General features: G+C 44.9%; 2 protein-coding genes across 16 annotated transcripts in view; one reads left to right on the top strand and one right to left on the bottom strand.

Annotated features, from left to right (window-relative positions):
- Positions 1–17,173, top strand: part of MED12L (mediator complex subunit 12L) — a 180,192-nt gene that overhangs the window by 46,262 nt on the left and 116,757 nt on the right. The gene's annotated exons all lie outside the window — the stretch shown is intronic.
- On the bottom strand, positions 13,035–15,250 carry GPR87 (G protein-coupled receptor 87; the record flags this gene model as incomplete). The annotated part of the gene is made up of 2 exons (XM_084529405.1): positions 13,035–14,071; positions 15,217–15,250. 2 exons carry the CDS (start codon positions 15,248–15,250, stop codon positions 13,035–13,037), a joined length of 1,071 nt encoding a protein of 356 aa, XP_084385531.1.

The following is a 17,173-nucleotide window of genomic DNA, read 5'->3' as shown; positions in this document are numbered from 1 at the left end:
TATAAAGCTTGCTACCCCGATAGCTTCTGTTTTTGTTAATGGGAGTGTCCTGAACAGGAGTTCATGTCGTGTTTGCTCGGGGCGTGCTCAAATGCCAAGAGATTTATTCTTGGGACAAGTGATAAATCCCTGGTGTATGGCTATTTTCTTTCTTTTTTTTCAAATTATTATTATTATTATTTTATTTTTTTTTTTTAACTTAGCCACACGTCCGTCTTCCTCCCTTCCTGTTCTTCCTATATGTTTACTGAGAGGCTTCAAAGCCAAGCACAAAACCAGCTGAAATATATGGTAAAGGATAATCAAATGTAATCTCTTATTAATCTGGGAAAGCATTGATGTTTATATTAAAGTAAAATTTGTAAATGGTATACAGTAGTGTTAATAAACATGTAGTACATGACTTGATCTTGGCTTCACAGTGCATGACCCGAGCCCGCCTTTGAACACACAATTTCCTCATGGACTTTCCTTCTGTGAGCGTGTATCTCCTTACTAGGAGGGGCCCAAGCGTGGCCTGCTAATGCTTTGCTGCAGCGTACATGTCCTGTACTGAGAGCCAAGGCTTGGTATCTTGAATTAATAGTCTCCTTAATTGCATTGAATCTTTCTCAGTGAAATAACGGTGATATCTTCAGAGACCTTAACAAAATTGCCTTTCATTATTGTGAGTGTTATTCCTCTTTTATTTCTAAGACTCCCTGGTTGAAGCCATGATGGTCAATTAATCATTGCCTTCAGGTGATGAATTTGGAGGTTCATTTCATTTAGCATTCTTACAGTGCCTTACATTTCATCTCAAATGAACTTTGAGCATTCAGCTTCTCTGAGAGTCTGAGCGCAGGCCCAGTGGGCAGCTGCTGTGATGTGGAGGTTTGGCCGCCTGAGGACCGCGGAGGATCCGGGTGTCAGAGGCTGACCTCCTCCAGCAGCTGGGTGCCCTCCTCTCCTCGCAGTCCCTGCTGCACTACCACACCTCTGGCTCTTTCACCTGTGGCTCCCCCGGGGATTTGGTAACAGCATGCTTCTCTGGTACCGTTCTCACGGGTTCTGTCATGTGAAATGCCCTGTGTGCTGGTGGGCGGCAGCTTTAGCATTCCTGTCCTGCGGACTTCGTGTGTCCTGTCTCAAGTCATCAGGCTTCCATTTCCCAGGCAAACTGAATGAAATCCATCTGACCTAAAGAGTCATTGCTCTTCAGATGTCTTGGGAGAAAAGAGGGTTAGGCTGGTAGCTCAGGAAGAAGCAGTGAGTGCCAGAGGTTGCAGGTTTTAACCCTGCTCTGGCTCATGCAGCCTGGGACACAGCCCGGCAGCAGGGAGCAGACTCTGTCTGCCTGCATGGCTGCTGCAGTGAACCCGGTGGCCCGTGGTGCTTAGAGGAGTGGCTGCTGTGTCCCTTTCCTCTGTCCTGCTGCCCCGTGCCATGTCACGAGCGTGACCGTTCCGCACCCCTGCCCTGCACGGCCTGGCCCATTTTGTTCCCTGTGCCAGCTGCTTTCCTGCTCGTCCAGCGTCCTCACAGTCCTGTGTTCTGCTCAGGCTCTCTTCCCTCTCTGCTGGGGGCTCGAAGGTGCCCATTTTCCTGCTTCCCTGCTCTATGCAGGTGTCACGCACTGCAGACAGGGGCTGCGAGCAGCTGGGAGGAGCAGCATTGTCCCGGTGCTTTGCCAGACCCGGGGGCAGTTCGCAGGGGGTGGCGGGTGGTGCTGACACGCGTCCCCTTACCAGCGCTCCGGCATCGGTGAGTGTCTCGGGCAGGGCTGGGGTCCTCAGAGAAGCCTGGTGGTCGTGGATAGCGCTTTGTTTAACTGAAGCACGCTTCAGGAAGGTACGGATTCTCTTTGATTGTTCAGAAAGCAGAAATACAGCTTGAGAGGCATCACACAGGTCTGCGAGTTGGCAGCTGGGTTTCCTACGGTGAGCAGGACAGCACTTACTGGCAGCACACGCTGTTCCTTCTTACAGCTGGGTCTGTGGTCTGAGATGCGGTCCCGAGTTTAGTCCGGGCTTGGCAGTAGACCAGGCCACCAGCTCTGTGAAGACAAGCAGAGGTGTGCCTCTGGGAAGCGCTCCAGCTCCTTGCCTGCACTTGGCACGTGCCCAGCCCTGGCTCCTGATGGGCAAGGAAGGGTGCCAGGGTGCCGCCGTCTCCTCAGGAGAGTCCTGCCCAGTGCCAGGGCTGCCCGATGTACTCGTCTGCAGGCCTGCGGCTGCACAGCCCCGCTGCAGCCGGGTGCTCTGAGCGCTGCCCGGACGAGGCAGCTCGCCCCAGGGCGAGTCCTGCCCTGCTTGCTCCTCCTCTGGCTGGCGGTCTTCTGCACCAGGGCAAGGATCAGGCAGGATGATGCAAAGGCTTTTCAGATTGTCCCCAGAAGGCACACAATCCAACTTTTCATCTCTTTCCATCTACCCTCTTGTCATGTTATTTTTGGAGCAAGGAAGAGAGGAGAGGGTCAGATAAGGCTTTGGCTGATAGAAGAGCTTTACAAGCCTGCAGTTCTCTGAGGCAGGCAGGCTTTGTAATTTCTTCTGTAAAAACCTTTCTTTGTTTTTCTGTTTTATTTTTTTCCTGTTGTTTGGTCGTGTCCATCCCCCCCACCCCTCCTTTTTTTTTTTTTTTTTTTTTCTTTCCCAGAAGCAGCAGCAGCAGAAACCTCAATATCCCTTTTGGGACCAGGATCAACTTTCACATTGTGACTCACAACAGACTTTTTCCAATAGCTTCCTCATCTAAACCTAAAATTGCAGTAAGTAATCGTCCATTTGTGTCCGGATGAAATCATCACAGAGGAGGAAGAAAAGTGTAGTTTGCAAAAACGAGCAAGTTTGAAAGGGAAAAACGTAAGGATAAAAGGAGCTTCTTTGCAAACCAAAACTGCACATAAATTCTTCACCTGCTCCTGGACGCAGGAAGCTTGAGCTAGAGCTAGCTTTTCTCTACAGCGTAAAGCATTTTCTTTTATGTTTTTCTGAAGCATTATGCTTTTTCTTGAGCTAGTTAGCAGAACTGCAGTGCAATCGCAGGCCTCCATCTCTGAGTGGCTCAGTAATTTGTTATTTTTCAATCCATAAAATAGACCTTTCCTAGCTAACTGAGGTGGATGCAAACGCAGGTGAGTGGTCTGGAATGCGTGTGTGCTGACCATGCAGTACTCCTGCCTTGGGAAAGCCAGGGCTGAGACCCCGCTGTCCCCTCCTGCAGCAGCTGAGCAAGGTGGTCCAGCAGTTTCATCCCGTCCTGGGACTGCTTGTCTGAGCAGTCTTGCACTGTGGTCACAGGGAGAAATGCGTCACACTTACTTCTTAATCTGTTGTATGTAAGAGAGAAGATCTTAGCTTGCTCTGGGATACCGTTGGTCAATAAGTACTCCTCAAGGTAATAACTAAATAAATGTGAGGAAATGGTCACGTTTGAGTTTTGTACGTAGTTGCATACTGTCTTTCCTTTTGCAATGAAGATAGCTATGAAAACTTTAAGTCATGTGAATCTGTCGTTCTTTTATTATAAGTTAAGAACAGTTAACTTCCATGCTTGGTCTGAAAACTTCCTTTTTTAGAGTCATAAAATCCAAATACCCTGATTCTGTGCTCTACAATGTCTTAGTCAGAAAGCCCATGAAATTATCTGTTTGCACTCAAAGTTGTTGCCCATTAAAATGTCTTCCGGCACTGGGGGACTGGCCTGCTAGGTTTAAAAGTTTAATTCTCCTTACATACCAGAGGTTTCCTGGAAGCATCACATCTGGCAATCATCTCAGCAGTGCAGTGGCATGTTCCCTGCCATCTGCCATGCTGATTAGCTGATCCTGTAAGCCCCTAAGTCTGCACAGAACTGAAAAGCCACCGCAGGGTGTGTGCGTGCATGTCTTACTCTTCCAAGAAAGGAGTTGCTTCATGGAGAAACCTGCTGATTTCTATCCATGGTTCTCTGTTAGTTCTTGGCAGTGCGGCACGTAGGAGTGTTGGTAAGCATGAAATCATTGCAGTAGTATCAAGACCAGGCTCCAGGACTGCGAAGCTGTAAGTAGGAACTGCTTAAAAGATACACCAATCCTGCAGGAACTAAAGCAGAAATTACACAGAGAAGACACAGGTGTCATCTCTAGGTAGGAATGGTGTAAATCTGTCAGAAGATGTGCATTTGTCAGTGGGACATAATTTGTGGTTTAGACACCTCTGGCTTTTAATGAAAGCACATGGATTGAATGTGCTCATAATACACAGAGTTGCCAGGGCAGGCATCTGTAAAAGCAGATGCCAATCCGAAGTTCAATACAAGGGAAATTCTAGGGCACTTTTGGATGCAAGGTTTTTGCATATTTGGGTTTTGATTACAGGTTATTCTCTATTTGAAAGGCTTGATTTGAATCGAGAGTCTGCCTTGAAAAATTCCTGCCTGCATAAAAGGGGTTCTCTGCGCTTTCTAGAACTTGCTTTCCTCGTGTCTCCTGTCAAATGTTGAGTTGCCTTGATGCAGCCTAGAAATGGAACTTTGATGTTGTGAAGTACTTCTACTCCTTAGTTTGGTTCGTTGTCATTTGGATATCCTTTACCCCACTGCTGCCCCCTTGAAAGAAAAAGGAAAAAGAATGCTTTGAAACAGAAAGTGAAGCATCTTGTTCTTGTCAACATTAAAGGAAAGCTGTCTTGAGTAATGTGCATATGGTGGAGATGGCTTTTCAGCTGAGTGTAAGGATGCGTTGAACAACACATGCTTTGCAAATTAGTGTTGGCAGTACTTTTTTTTTTTTTTTAACTTTGCTTAATAGGGTTCTGGAAATGAGCACTTTCAGCTTTGATGTTGAGTGAGTGAATATTTAACGATAGTTCAGCAGAGAGAGACTGCTTCTCTGAAGAAAACAATGCTAGCACCATATTTATGTAAAACTGCTGATTTAGACTGAATAACTCAGTAAGCAAACTGATACTGCAATTGATTTCCACTGTTTGCATTACTGGGGGTCCAAGCTTTCTTTAGAAAAGCTCGTTTGCTTCTTTGTGACATAGCGAAGAGCACAGCACAGTACTCCAAGGAACGCAGCATGCTTGTTCTTCGCACCGGCAGGCTTTGTGTTAACCCATGATGACTGTTCTGACTTCCATGACTTCTCAGAATAATGTCTGCTGAAACTTAACAAGATATTTTCATAACTATTTTTGTTTGGCTCTACTTATGTAATGTAATTCAGCTAAATTCCAAGAATGAGCTATGCAAAGGTAGTTAAATGCAATCTGTCCTTGAGGGGAAGCTTAATCTCAGTTTTATGGAGGGATTTCTTTTTTTTTTTTTAGATTGAACGTTGCCACTTATTTCTTGCAAAGTCAAGGGTTGTTTTCTGTACTTTGCCAAATATTTCTGGGGAGTTGCACCCGAAGTATTTTAAAATAAACTGAGTGGGAATTTTGGATGGGCAGCATGACCTTGCTGCTCAGGCTTGCAGTCTAATCTTGTCAGTCACAAACTTTATTGCCCAGAAGGAAATAAAGATGATGGTGCTTGCCTTTAATAATGAGTGAGGAACATAATTTTGCCTATGTGTTTAAAATATTGAGGTGAAGGAGGAAGAGCTTATAAACAGCCCCTAAAAAGGGCCTTTTTCATACTAAATGTTCAAGGCCGTTCCTGCAGCTTTAAATAGTCATCTTGTTTTCAGACTGTTAGGGATATCTCTTTTCTCCCTCTTACTTCATCTGTTGTATCATTTTTTCCATTTTGTTTATTGTTAGAAGAAGAACAGTAGAAGCAGAACATGATTTGCCAGGAAACCAGAAGTGAAATGTTAGTGGTCTTCCTCTCTGAAGATCGCAGGGAGCCAGCACATACCGGAAAGGGAAGGCAATTCTCAGTAGGCAGAGGCAACTCAGCCACCAGCTGAAGTGCTAGAATGTGTGGGTGCTTGGTAGTTTCCCTGAAGTTGTGCAGGACTCATGATGCAGCTCAAACTTGATAGTATGAAATTATTTTAAAATATGGTAATATGTTGAAAGGTAGCAGAATCCAGGGGTGAGCAGCTTTGAGCATGACTTTTTTGTGTTGTATGTTATATTATGAAATTATGTCATTGTAGGCTTGCTTAAAGGCATGACTGTACTTTTTGGTTTGCCGTGTCATCCTTGGTTAAAGCTTGCCAGAGTTGTTAAACTACAGCTACTGAAGTATGTCAATCAAAATTCTGCCTTCAGTGTGAGTCTGAAGTCTGCAGCTCCACATGACTGTGTGAGGTCCCAAACGAACAAGAAATGCAGAGCTTTTGAGTGCAAGTTGCAATTCTGTGACGGATGAGGTGTTAGGGCACAGAGAGCTTTTTGCGTGCTTCAGAGAAGTAACCAGTTGTCCGGGGCAGAGGATTAAGAGCTCTGCGGGTGGGTAGGAAGTCTCAGCTCTGTGTGCAGTTTCACTCCGCTGGAATGATTCTAGACATCAGGGCAAACCGAAGGGTCACTTTGTTATGCAAACATGGATGCTTTTCCAACATACCAGCCAATTTTAGTATATAAGGATCTACAGATACAGCTGCTGTTTCCAAGGGGTTGGAAAGAAAGCAGTGAGCTTGATTGCCAGAAAAGACTTCTGCTATATATCGTATGCTTTTGGTGTCTTAAGAACAACTGATAATGTATTTTACCCTTAGCCATAGAAGTCTTTTTCTTTCCCCAAATCACACATCTCCTAGTCTATTTTTTTTCTTTATTAAAAAAATCATTTGAAGTTTTTGTTTGAACTCAGTGCCTGTGAAAGAAACCATTTTATAGTCCTGCTGATTGACTTCTACATCAGAACCAGAGGATACATGCTCACAGACAGAGATGGGAGGACACTGACAGCATTTCAGGGCACACTGCTCACTGAAAGGGCTCAGGTGGTGGTGGTGATGTTGGTCATGTCTGATGAGGCTGCTGACAGGGGTCGTAGTTCTCACACCTTTGCGAGCAGGAATGGGGCTGACAGGTTCAGATTTGTTTTTTTCTTAAGTGTGTCTTACCCCACCAAACTGTTGCCATATATAAACAATGTCTCTTTCTACCAGTCTTATTAGAGGTTTGTGCCTCATTATCAAAACCTTCTAATGAAGTACTCAGTGCTTCAAGCCCTACTAAATGTGAAACCACGCAGATTGTATTATATCTGTGGCCAAGCGCTGTGAATTGATTAAAGCAGGATGAACAAGATAAATATTTGTGTAGGATAATCCCACTAGATGGCACGCTAATTACCAAAGCCCTGCAGGACTTACGGGTTTAGTTTTTAGCCTATCACAGCTTGCCAGCAAATATTTTCTGCCTAGTTTTGTTTTGCTGACTGGGAGATGCCTCTACATCACTGTTGGGTAGGCTTCGGGGAGCTGCCAGTGACCAGTCTCAGGGTGAGCTGGCAGGTCTCTGGCCGTACCCTGCGGCACCGCTGTGGCTCCCATGTGCACGCTGGGTGTCGGGGTGGCCCGGGGGGCAGAGCTGAGGCTGTCCGAGGTGGGAGCTGACGCACGTCGGAGTGAGCCCAGTCTGGGTGCACGCCACACACAGGGACAGCTGCAGAGCTCGTGAGGCTGGGGCGTGTGTCAATATGAAGACACTTTTAGAACTTTTGGGGGGTTTTACTTTCCTTTTTTGAGGTGTTTAGGAAGCTGCACTGGTGGAAAGCCCTGGCAAAGGTAACTGTTAGGAAAACCTCGAAACCAAAGGGCATGTTATATGTAGTGACAAAAGTCTTGCATGGGTTGTGGTCTAGAGCTGTCTCTAAGTACATGTTCAAGTAACATTTCTTCCACGGTAGCTCCGTGGCATGGAGACTCAATTGCATTGTAATGCAAAGTTTCTGAAGTGAAAACTTTCACCAGTGTTCATGAATTGTGTGCTCCTTGCTTTCTTGGGTCTGATTTGCTGTCATGCCTCCACCTGAAAAAACACCTTGCACATGTAGTGTCCTGTTTAAAAAAAGAAAAAAGGACTCCCTAGTTTCATGATCAAAACTTAGGCGTGCTTCTGTCCTGACCTGTTTCTCTGAAATAACAGCTATTGGTGAAGATCTGAGACTTTTCCTGTGAACTCTCTTGCATCTTTTTATTTCAACTCGGGCAGAGTACAGAAAATAAGGAGCCCCAGAACTACAGCTGAAGGAGAGGGCAGTGAGTCGTGCAAGGTCCTGGAGGGGCTGTAACTGGAAATAGCGTTAGGCCATTAAAACTTGTATCACAGGAGCAAGAAGTAGTGTGTGCACTGAACTATGGCCCTGTGTCAAAAGTGAACTGATCTGGGTGGAAAGCAACAACATGAGCTTCCAGCACATTATCACTTGACTCTTGTAACCTCAGTACTGTTTTTAAATGTTTTTTTTTTTTGTTTGTTTGTTTTAAATGGAGCTTTAGTTAAAGATCTAGCAATTTAAATAATCTAAGCAAGTAATAGACATAGAGAGGAATGAAAGTTCAGAACAGAAGTGAACAAAGCAGAGGATATATCTGAAAGTGAAGTCCTCAGGCCGTGCTCATTGAATGGTGATTGTTACCTAGGCTTCTACCAATAGCCAAGAAAAACTTTGTTTCAGCAGTGGGCATTAATAAACCATTGCTATGATCAGGAGAAAAGTGCTTTTAAGCACCAAAATTCCATGTACAATACAGAAATTAAATCCAGTTGTCTGGTATTTGAGAAGTAGGATATTCTTTTATAATGCATATTTAGTCCTGCAAAAATACGTCACAAGCAGCATCTTCAAGAAGTGTTGTGTGTGTAAGTGCATGTATAAGTTATAATGAGAACTGTTTATCACAGATATACGCTGTCAAAATAAAGGAAATGTATTTTGGGGGCAATTTTACAGTAAAGTGTTGTCTGTGTCACAGTTGTCTGGCTCCAGAACAGATGCTTGTCCTGGCTAGCCCTCCTTCTAGGAGGGAAGTCCATGTGAGTGCAACCTGTAATTAAAAAATAAGCGAGGTAGTGAGACCTTGTCATTCTCATGTCATTGTGCATACACACTTACAGTTTGTAGCATGCTAGAAAACGCGTAGGTGCCCCCCTGTCGTGTTCTCAGCCACCGCTGATCCAGTGTGCACTGGTTTGGCGTGCGGGTCCTGCTGCTGCACAGGGGGGAGTCCCGAGTCCCACACTTGTGGTCTGCAGTCTCCTCAGCTCTCATCCGTGTCCCTGGCTGGGGACAGATGGGGATGCTTCCACTCATGTAGCTCTTCAGGCGTTGCTGGAGTGGCTGAGTGGATAGGAAGACAACCATACACCTGGAGAAAGGTGGTGATTCTGAGAGGGGCTCAAGCTTTCTTGCGCTGTATGCATACATATCTCTGTGTTGCAAGACAAACCGTGGTTTGGGGTAAATCGGGATAGCCTGTATGGTAGGCAGAGCATTTCAACTCAAAAGATTAATGTTGGAGAAGGCTACAAGAAAGTATGAGTGTGATGATAGCCACTTGTATTGCATGCTGAGCCCGTGGAAAGATCTGGGAACCCGTCATAGCATGAGCGGTCTGTCAGCCTTGGGTGGTAAGCACGTGGTGAGTGTGCCACGAGGGGGGACATGAAGATGTTGCAGCCTCATAGGAAGTGATCTTGGTAGTGGAAGGTTTTGTCTAGCAATCTCCCTTAAAGCAGAAGACCAGCTGTCTGTACCTGCTGCGTCCTGTAGCTATGCAGATGTTGCAGCAGTGACGAAAGGTGCAAAGCAGAGCCCCGGGGAGGGGTGTGTGAATTTCTCAGAGTATTTGTCTGATGCAGTTTCACAAGCCATAAACCCCTCTGTGATTCCCTATTACTTGTGTCGTAAAAGGGAGACGAGAAGCACTCGCTCATCACTTTCTTTAACCATATAATACCTAAGAAGGTCTTTGATTATTAGTGTCTTTGTGTACATACTGACCTTGCAGTCCTAAATATTACTATTTCACAAAACCAAGCCAGTAATATGCAGTTCCACTTGGAGCTTAAGAGAATTTGAACTATGAAACCCAGTTCCCAAAATGGTTTTCTTAATATAGTTTTGTATATGCAAAAACCCGTAAGAGCACAAAATAGCAAATTCAGTCCCAGAACTAGCCTTTGATATTCTGTGTGCAAACTTGGTTTCCTACAGAGCTGATTGGAAAGTAGGGTTTATTCTGTGGTATTTTGGCCATTTACAGTATTTGTACTTTAAGTAGGATAAATATCCAAAGCATCCCTCCTTTCAAGAAGTGATCCCCCCCGACAATATAAGTAGCTTTATAATACTTGTTTTAATTCAGCTATGTAATCCAAATATTATCTGTAGTACTTACACTTCAGCTTTTTCTCTGTGCATAAAATGGAATATAAAACTAAACTAACTGCTGTTTAAAAAAAGAAGGAAACACTTATTTCTGTGTAATACTTCATCAGAGGTATTTTCGTGGAATATCTTACTTTCTTCTTTGAAAGCTGCAGTTTCATTTTTTTTCTCAAACCATTTTTTTTTCTATCCTAAAGGGCAATTCCTTATATGAATAAGGCACTTGATGATGGACTATTGCCATCTTCTGTTTGTGCAATTTCACTGCGTTGCATAAGATGCATATCAAAAATACATCGCTCAGAACACTCGTCAGCTCCTTGCAATCTATGTTTTTTAAGTTGGCTGCTTGTTTAGTTTACGAGGAGCTTTTACTCTGAGCAAATCTGATTTAATCCCCAGTGAAATAACAGGACAAAACATTTCACGTAAGCATTGCTCAGTTGACCGCCCTAACTTCAAACACACCCTTGTAGCCTTGAAAGGCCAAGTGCGTTCTCCGTGCGGGTCCCCCCGTGCTGGCTGTCGCGGTGGGGTCCCGCCTGCGGGCTGCTGGGCGCTGCTGAGCTGCGGCTGGCACTCATGGGTGTGCACCCGCAGCCACCCAGCTCTGCCGTGGCGTGCCCTGAATCCGCAGTGCTCTGTGCTGGCTGGAGTCAGCTCCAGCTCCTCTTGGGGCTTCCTGGGGTGGGGAGGTGTGTGGGGGGTACACCAGCCCTGTTCAGTGAGAGCTGCCTGTCCTTGTAAAACGGAGCTGTCAGAGGAGCAGGAACTCATGCATGCATCTCTGCACCATGCGGCAAGGTCCGTGCGCTTCCCGGGGCCGAGGAGCTGCTGTCACAGCCTTGTGGACCTCACTCAGCCCCGGTCCACCTGGCTCCCAGGGTGTGCCCTGCAGCCTGCCCGACCTGGTGATGGTGACAGGCAGGGGGATGTTGGCACAGCCTGCTGCAAGCTCCTGGCTGCCGACTGCTCCTCCTGACCGCTGTCGGCTGCTTGCGTGGTGGAGGCCCCTGGGCCCCAGTGAAATCACTTGCAGTGTCCCAGTCACCGTGAGCTCTGGTGGGGACTCTTCAGGACTTTTGTCTTCTCTTGAGTAGTTTAGTCATTAGTCAACTCTTCCTCGTGCAGCAGATTCTGCGTTGGTCCTTTATTCTTTTCTCTTGCCTTGGCTTTGGAAGCTCTCCTTTAGTGTTTCCTCCAGTTGGGTTGTGTCCCACAGCTTGAAATAACAGCCCAGAGGTGCAGCCTGAACTGTCTGAAAGAGGATTTCACCTGCTTATTAGGGACCCTATTAGTTTCCAAGAGTTGCAAGCAGCCAACATAAATAATTTTGAACAAAATTTCCTAGTACCTTAAGTTTTATTCATGCTTTATTAAGCAGGCATAGAAAGTGCTGTGAAACTGAGTGTTCAGCTTCGTGTCTACTGCTCGGTTCTGTCACACGTGAGTCTGTTAACGAGTATTTTCTGTTGTGCCCTCCCTTAGCATGAGGGAAGTGAGAAGCTAAAGAAGTAATGGTTTTTGGTTTGTTTTTTGAGAAAAGACTTAAACTAGGATAGTATTTGAATTTCTCATGTTGATATTCTGAAAAGGGATGAGAAGCGCTGCAGCAGGCTGGGCCTGTGGAAAGGAGGCTGCTGCTGATGACACAGGCGGTGGAGCGGAGCCGAGGAGCTGTCGGCAGATAGCTGAGTGCCGTCTGTGAGGAGCAGCCCCGCAGCTCTCCTGTCCCCTGGCAGCAGCCCCCTGAGACCCTGCTCCAAGGCGAGAGCATGCCCGGCTCTGCTGGAGCTGCCTGCAGCTCCACATCGCTGTCCATCATGGCCTTGTGTCTTGTCGGGGCCGTCGGGCTTGGGCAGAAGGCGTGTGAGGCGTGGGGCTCCGGAACCATTTACGTGGGGATGTTAGTGCCAATAGGCAGGCAAAAGTAGCTTCATTCTGATAACAATTTTCTGACATTGTCTGTGTTTAAAAACGAACCCTGTACATTGTTTCACCAACCATGGTCCATGTCAAGAGCAGTGCTGTGGTTTGGGCTAGCCAGTGGTGAAACCACCCTTGGGTACGAGTACTTCCCTGTCCCCATCTCTGGAACAGATGTGTGCACAGTTTGGCATGGCCTGCACCTTCAGTGGTCACCCTCTTCCTCCTCCTCTGCACATGTAACTGCAGCACATGATGCCTTTTATCTGGCTTCAGTGTCAGGCAATGCCAGTACAACCCGTGCATTTTTGGTTTGTTAAGCAAATTTTTTGCTGTTCTCACATTCTCAGTAACTATTTTAGGTGAAAATAACAATTTTACTGTCTTAAAGTATTTCTACTAGGAAGTAGAAAGGAAGAACTGGTAGAATATCAGTAAGAGTGAAAAATGCATTAAAAATGAAATGAAAATAAAGGAGCATTACCAGACTGAAATAATTATTGGCATTTGAGCCGTAAGGGAAAAGAGCTTCTCTTGGCTAATGAGAACATTCTTTAAATTACAAGATATTGACATTGGATTTCTTTAGTTTCTGTTGACCTTAAGAAAACAAAACAAATTTAAAAAAATAGTAAAAAAACAAAAACCAAACCCCTCTGAAGTGAACCTGATCTCTGTGTGAATCCAGGCTTTTGACATTTAAGATAGATGTTAGTAAGCTGAAATGGAAAAGCTGTACGTGTCTGCACAGTCCTTAATGAACATCCATGGTCAGATACTCAAAGATACATTTTATTTACATGCTATACAAATACTCTCAGAAATTAGCAAAAGTCTCTGTGTGGGTGACTTCAGACATCGGTGTACTCATGGTATATGCGCACTTCTGACCGTCTGACGCTCTGAAGCGACCTAATGCTCTCGCTCCTGGTTCTCATATTTGATTTTCTGAACAGCCTTCGGGAGAATGATCTACACATGAAAAAGTAAATTATTGGATCCAGACAAACATTGCATGCAGAGAGGAACAGTGTCATTTCCTTGCAGTAATACAAGATTTTATGTGCAGAGTCATCTAGCAGCTTGTCTAGATGACTAAAAGTAAAGGGTATTCTGCACAAGTGGTATGGCAGAAAACAAGTGAAAAACACAGCCACTACAACCCTTATACTTTGATTATGCTTTCGCTTTCTGCTTGACGAGCTGATGAATTGCTTGCTTGATTTATAAATGTATCTGGAGATTGCAATATAACATCCTATTAGTACTATCAGGACCACTACAAACATGCAGGTATTGATGTAAATGACAGCTGTATGCCATTTGACTCCCAGGGGTGATTTAAGTTTTATGCAGTCGTCTATATTTTTCTTTGTCGGGTAGCCGTTTGTAAGGATCAGATTTGGCAAAGCTAGGAAAGCCATAACTACCCACACACAGGCAGATAAGATCTTAGTGAAGGTGATGCTGTACATCCTGGAGTCTCCAAAGGGCTTCACTACTTTCAGATACCTGTCAATACTGATGAGTCCGAGGAACACAATTGTAGTGTACATGTTGGCGTAAAATAAAACCGTGGTGTACCGGCATAGGAACGAGTTGAAGTGCCATGGTCCCAGCTGGGAGTCCTGAATTATCTTAAATGGGAATGTCAGTGTCATGAGGAGGTCTGCAACCACGATGTTTTTGAGGTAAAATATAAAACTTGTTTTATTTCTGATGTGGAAGAAAATCCATACTGCTAGGCCGTTCAGCAGGATGCTTGCCAAGAAAATAACGAGGTAAAGCACAGGCAGAACAATGGTGGTGAACTCGTTCTGCGTGGAGTTCCCAAGGAGGCCTGCTGTGTGATTCGATGCGGTACTGTTGTCTTGGCTCAGATGGTCATCTATAGGAGCTATGGAAAAGAACAATTTTGAAGTATGTTTTTAGTGTTTCATAAATGGAGCAGTTTTAGAACCATCCTCTAGAAAATGTCACTTCTCTGGGCAATCCCAGAGGCTGCTCAGGTCAGCCAGCTCAGAAAACCTGAGCCTGAAACAGCAGTCCTGAGTATTGCATGTGTTAAAGTAAATTAATCTGTAGCTTATCAACCCCTGAGCACAATGGCTGCTGCTTCCCGCTGGATACAAAGGTGCCTCTGCCAATACTACAACTGGAGGAAAATGCAATGAGTAAATGAATGTCCATTTTGAGCAGTTCTTGTGATACTCACAAGCACCCCTCCTGCCCTTTGATAGGATTCAATGAACTTAGTATGTGGCTTTCATGCTTTGTACCAAGCTATTTTGTGTGAACATTGTCTTAAGTTAAAGTTGTAAATGCTCAATGCTTTCGTCCCTTCTACCACGCTTGCTCCTGTTGTTGTTTTCCTAACAGTTCAGGAATAATTCTTCTGTACATTACCAAAGTTTCCAGGAGAGGTGTTTTCATACAGGAAACTTGGTAACTGTGAGGATAATGGGCGTTTGCGCTGACTTTATAAAATCCTGCCCTAAGTCACCTAATCAGGGAATGAAGCGGGGCATGTGCATTCATTTTGTAGGCCTCTCCGCGCCGAGGTGCCGGCACAGGGAGGGTGCTGGCAGCGGGGTTATCCCTGCTGTAGGATATCCCTGAGTTGGCTATAGGATGTTATTGACACCTGGGTGTGAATGCTGTGAAGCAGCACAAGGAAAATTAATGTAAGAGCAGGGTGTGCACTCTTGGTTGTCTTGGCAGATAGACAGTGTTTGAGCTCAAATGGCGTTTGTCAAGAAACAGGACTCTGGAGAGTCTCCTTGGGCCTATTAAAATGATAATTTAAAAGTTAATTTACTTGAATGTACTTAAAAATCACAGCCTCTGGGGATTTTAAGGTTTCACATATAAACTTGGCGGGTGAACTGGGAGTGCAATCCATGGGGGCAGCACGTGGCAGTATTCAGACAACCTTTTCTGAGATGACTTATTTCTTTAAAGCTTTGGTAGGAACTGGTAGTAAGTAACATAGTAAACACTTCTCAGGCACTTCAGTTTCCAGCGTTATTTTACCTGGCAGTTTTCCATAGGACGAATTGTACCCCATTATTTGCAGTGCTGTAGGTCGTCAGCTGGAACACCTCTCAGGAGCCCCACTGGCAGCCACAGGTCCTGGAGTCAGCAGGGGCTGCGTCAGCTCCGCATTCTGGGGAAAAAGACTGAAGTTAAAGCAAACCAGAAGTTTCCGTCTTTCTCTCTGCAACATGGAGAACTCTGGGAAGCAAGTTTTGGCCAGAATTCCCTAGGAAGGGACTGAGGTGGAGCTGATGGCTGGCCTTGGGGGGCTGTGCAGCTGCTGTGCTGTCAGGATCTTCCCTACCGCAGCTCACTTGGAGCCGGGCATCTGCATCGCTGCTGGCAGTCCTGCCAGCTTGGTTTTTGTAAGCCCATGTATTGACTGTAAAGCTATTTCACTTCTTCTGCCTCACTGACACAGCTGTGCTGGAGCTTTATTGCTCTAATACTTAGAAACATTACTCCAGCTTCTAACCTGAGTATCTGTGGCCACTTTCTGTCTCCATTATTCCTGTACCAATGCCTTTCATTTAATGAAACCTTCCCCACCTCTGATATTTGTCCCTCTGTTTATAGAGGGACATTTCTGTATTTAACGAGACATCATTTACTGTGTTTAAGCAATCCCAGCTCTTCTCTCTCTCTTTTTTAAGACTTGAAGGTACCAGTCCTTCTCTGCATCTGCTTCAGTTAAGATGATTTTCCTTGAACACCATTGACAGATATTGTTCATTGTTTCGCAAATGAGGTTTAATAAAAGCTTGTTTCATGGTGGTTTGTTTTCTCTGCTGAAACACCTCAGGTAATATTTTCTGGGGTTTCACTTCCTCCCTCCCTCCCTGTGTCTGCACCAGGCAAGTGGCAAGCAGCCACACTGGGGCCAGCTCTGCCACGCTTTGTCCCCTCTGCTAACCAGCAGTTGGTGCCAGTAGGTAGCAAACTTGTATTGTCCTCAGCCTCATGATCATGTGGAGTTTGTCCAAGAAAACTTCATTTAAAATTTGTTATTTTCTGTGAAAACATGTTGTATTCAACTTCTTAATGCCTGTTTTCTTTCTTTCTTTCTTTTTTTTTTTTTTTTTCTTCAAAAAAATGTAGTCTGACTAATGAGCCTCTAATGACCTGGCCACGAATTGCTCCTGGCTTTGGTACTGTGCAGGTGTATATCTCTACACCACACTTCTAGGCTTTAAAGCTAGCTTAGTGTACAAGGAGATGCAAACATGCAACCCCGGTTCCTGCAGCAGGCAAAGCCTGTCTCCAGGCACCAGAATGTGCTGGCTGGAGGACCTCGTGCCTTTGGTCTGCCACTACAGCTGGTTCCTTACTCTGTGATAAAGGCTTGGCCTTATTCCTGACAGTTCATGTCTGGATGTCCTGTTTGTTTGTTTTATCTTGGACGTTTCAGTGCCTGATTCCTGACAGATGCTTATTTTTATAGACTTTTTTTGAACTCCTCATTTCTTGAAGTTAAAAAGCTTCATAAAGAAAATTTGACAGTATCAATTTATAATGCAACATCCCAGATGATTGATTTATTCTTGTATTATTTGAGTGTAACAATTTTTCCTTGTTTCACTTTCTGATTACTAGTTTTGATTAGAAAACTAGAGCTAAATAGCTCACACCTCAGCAGGACCTGACTGCTTCTCTTGTGGCTGTGAACAGAGGATAAAATTACTGATGCCCTTTTGCAGATCTAAATTGTTTTACACGATTATCACTGTATTAGTGACAGGGAGAGAAAAAGTTTTAAACTGTCACTAGATGGCAGTAAAGCAAATCGTTACATCTTAAAGCCTCAGTAAAATTGTGATTCTGCTATTTTAGGCTTTTTCTCGGTCTGACTTCTTTTGGTATGGCATTATTTGCTCTGATAAAAATTGGGGTCCCTAATGGGACTGTCAGTTATTTAAGGTATTTTGTCTTCTATTGAGGGATGTGCTGACAAGCA

This window comes from Aythya ferina, assembly GCF_964211825.1.
Source record: "Aythya ferina genome assembly, chromosome: 9".
Classification (NCBI taxonomy): domain Eukaryota; kingdom Metazoa; phylum Chordata; class Aves; order Anseriformes; family Anatidae; genus Aythya; species Aythya ferina.
This window is presented reverse-complemented; position numbering and strand designations above follow the sequence as displayed.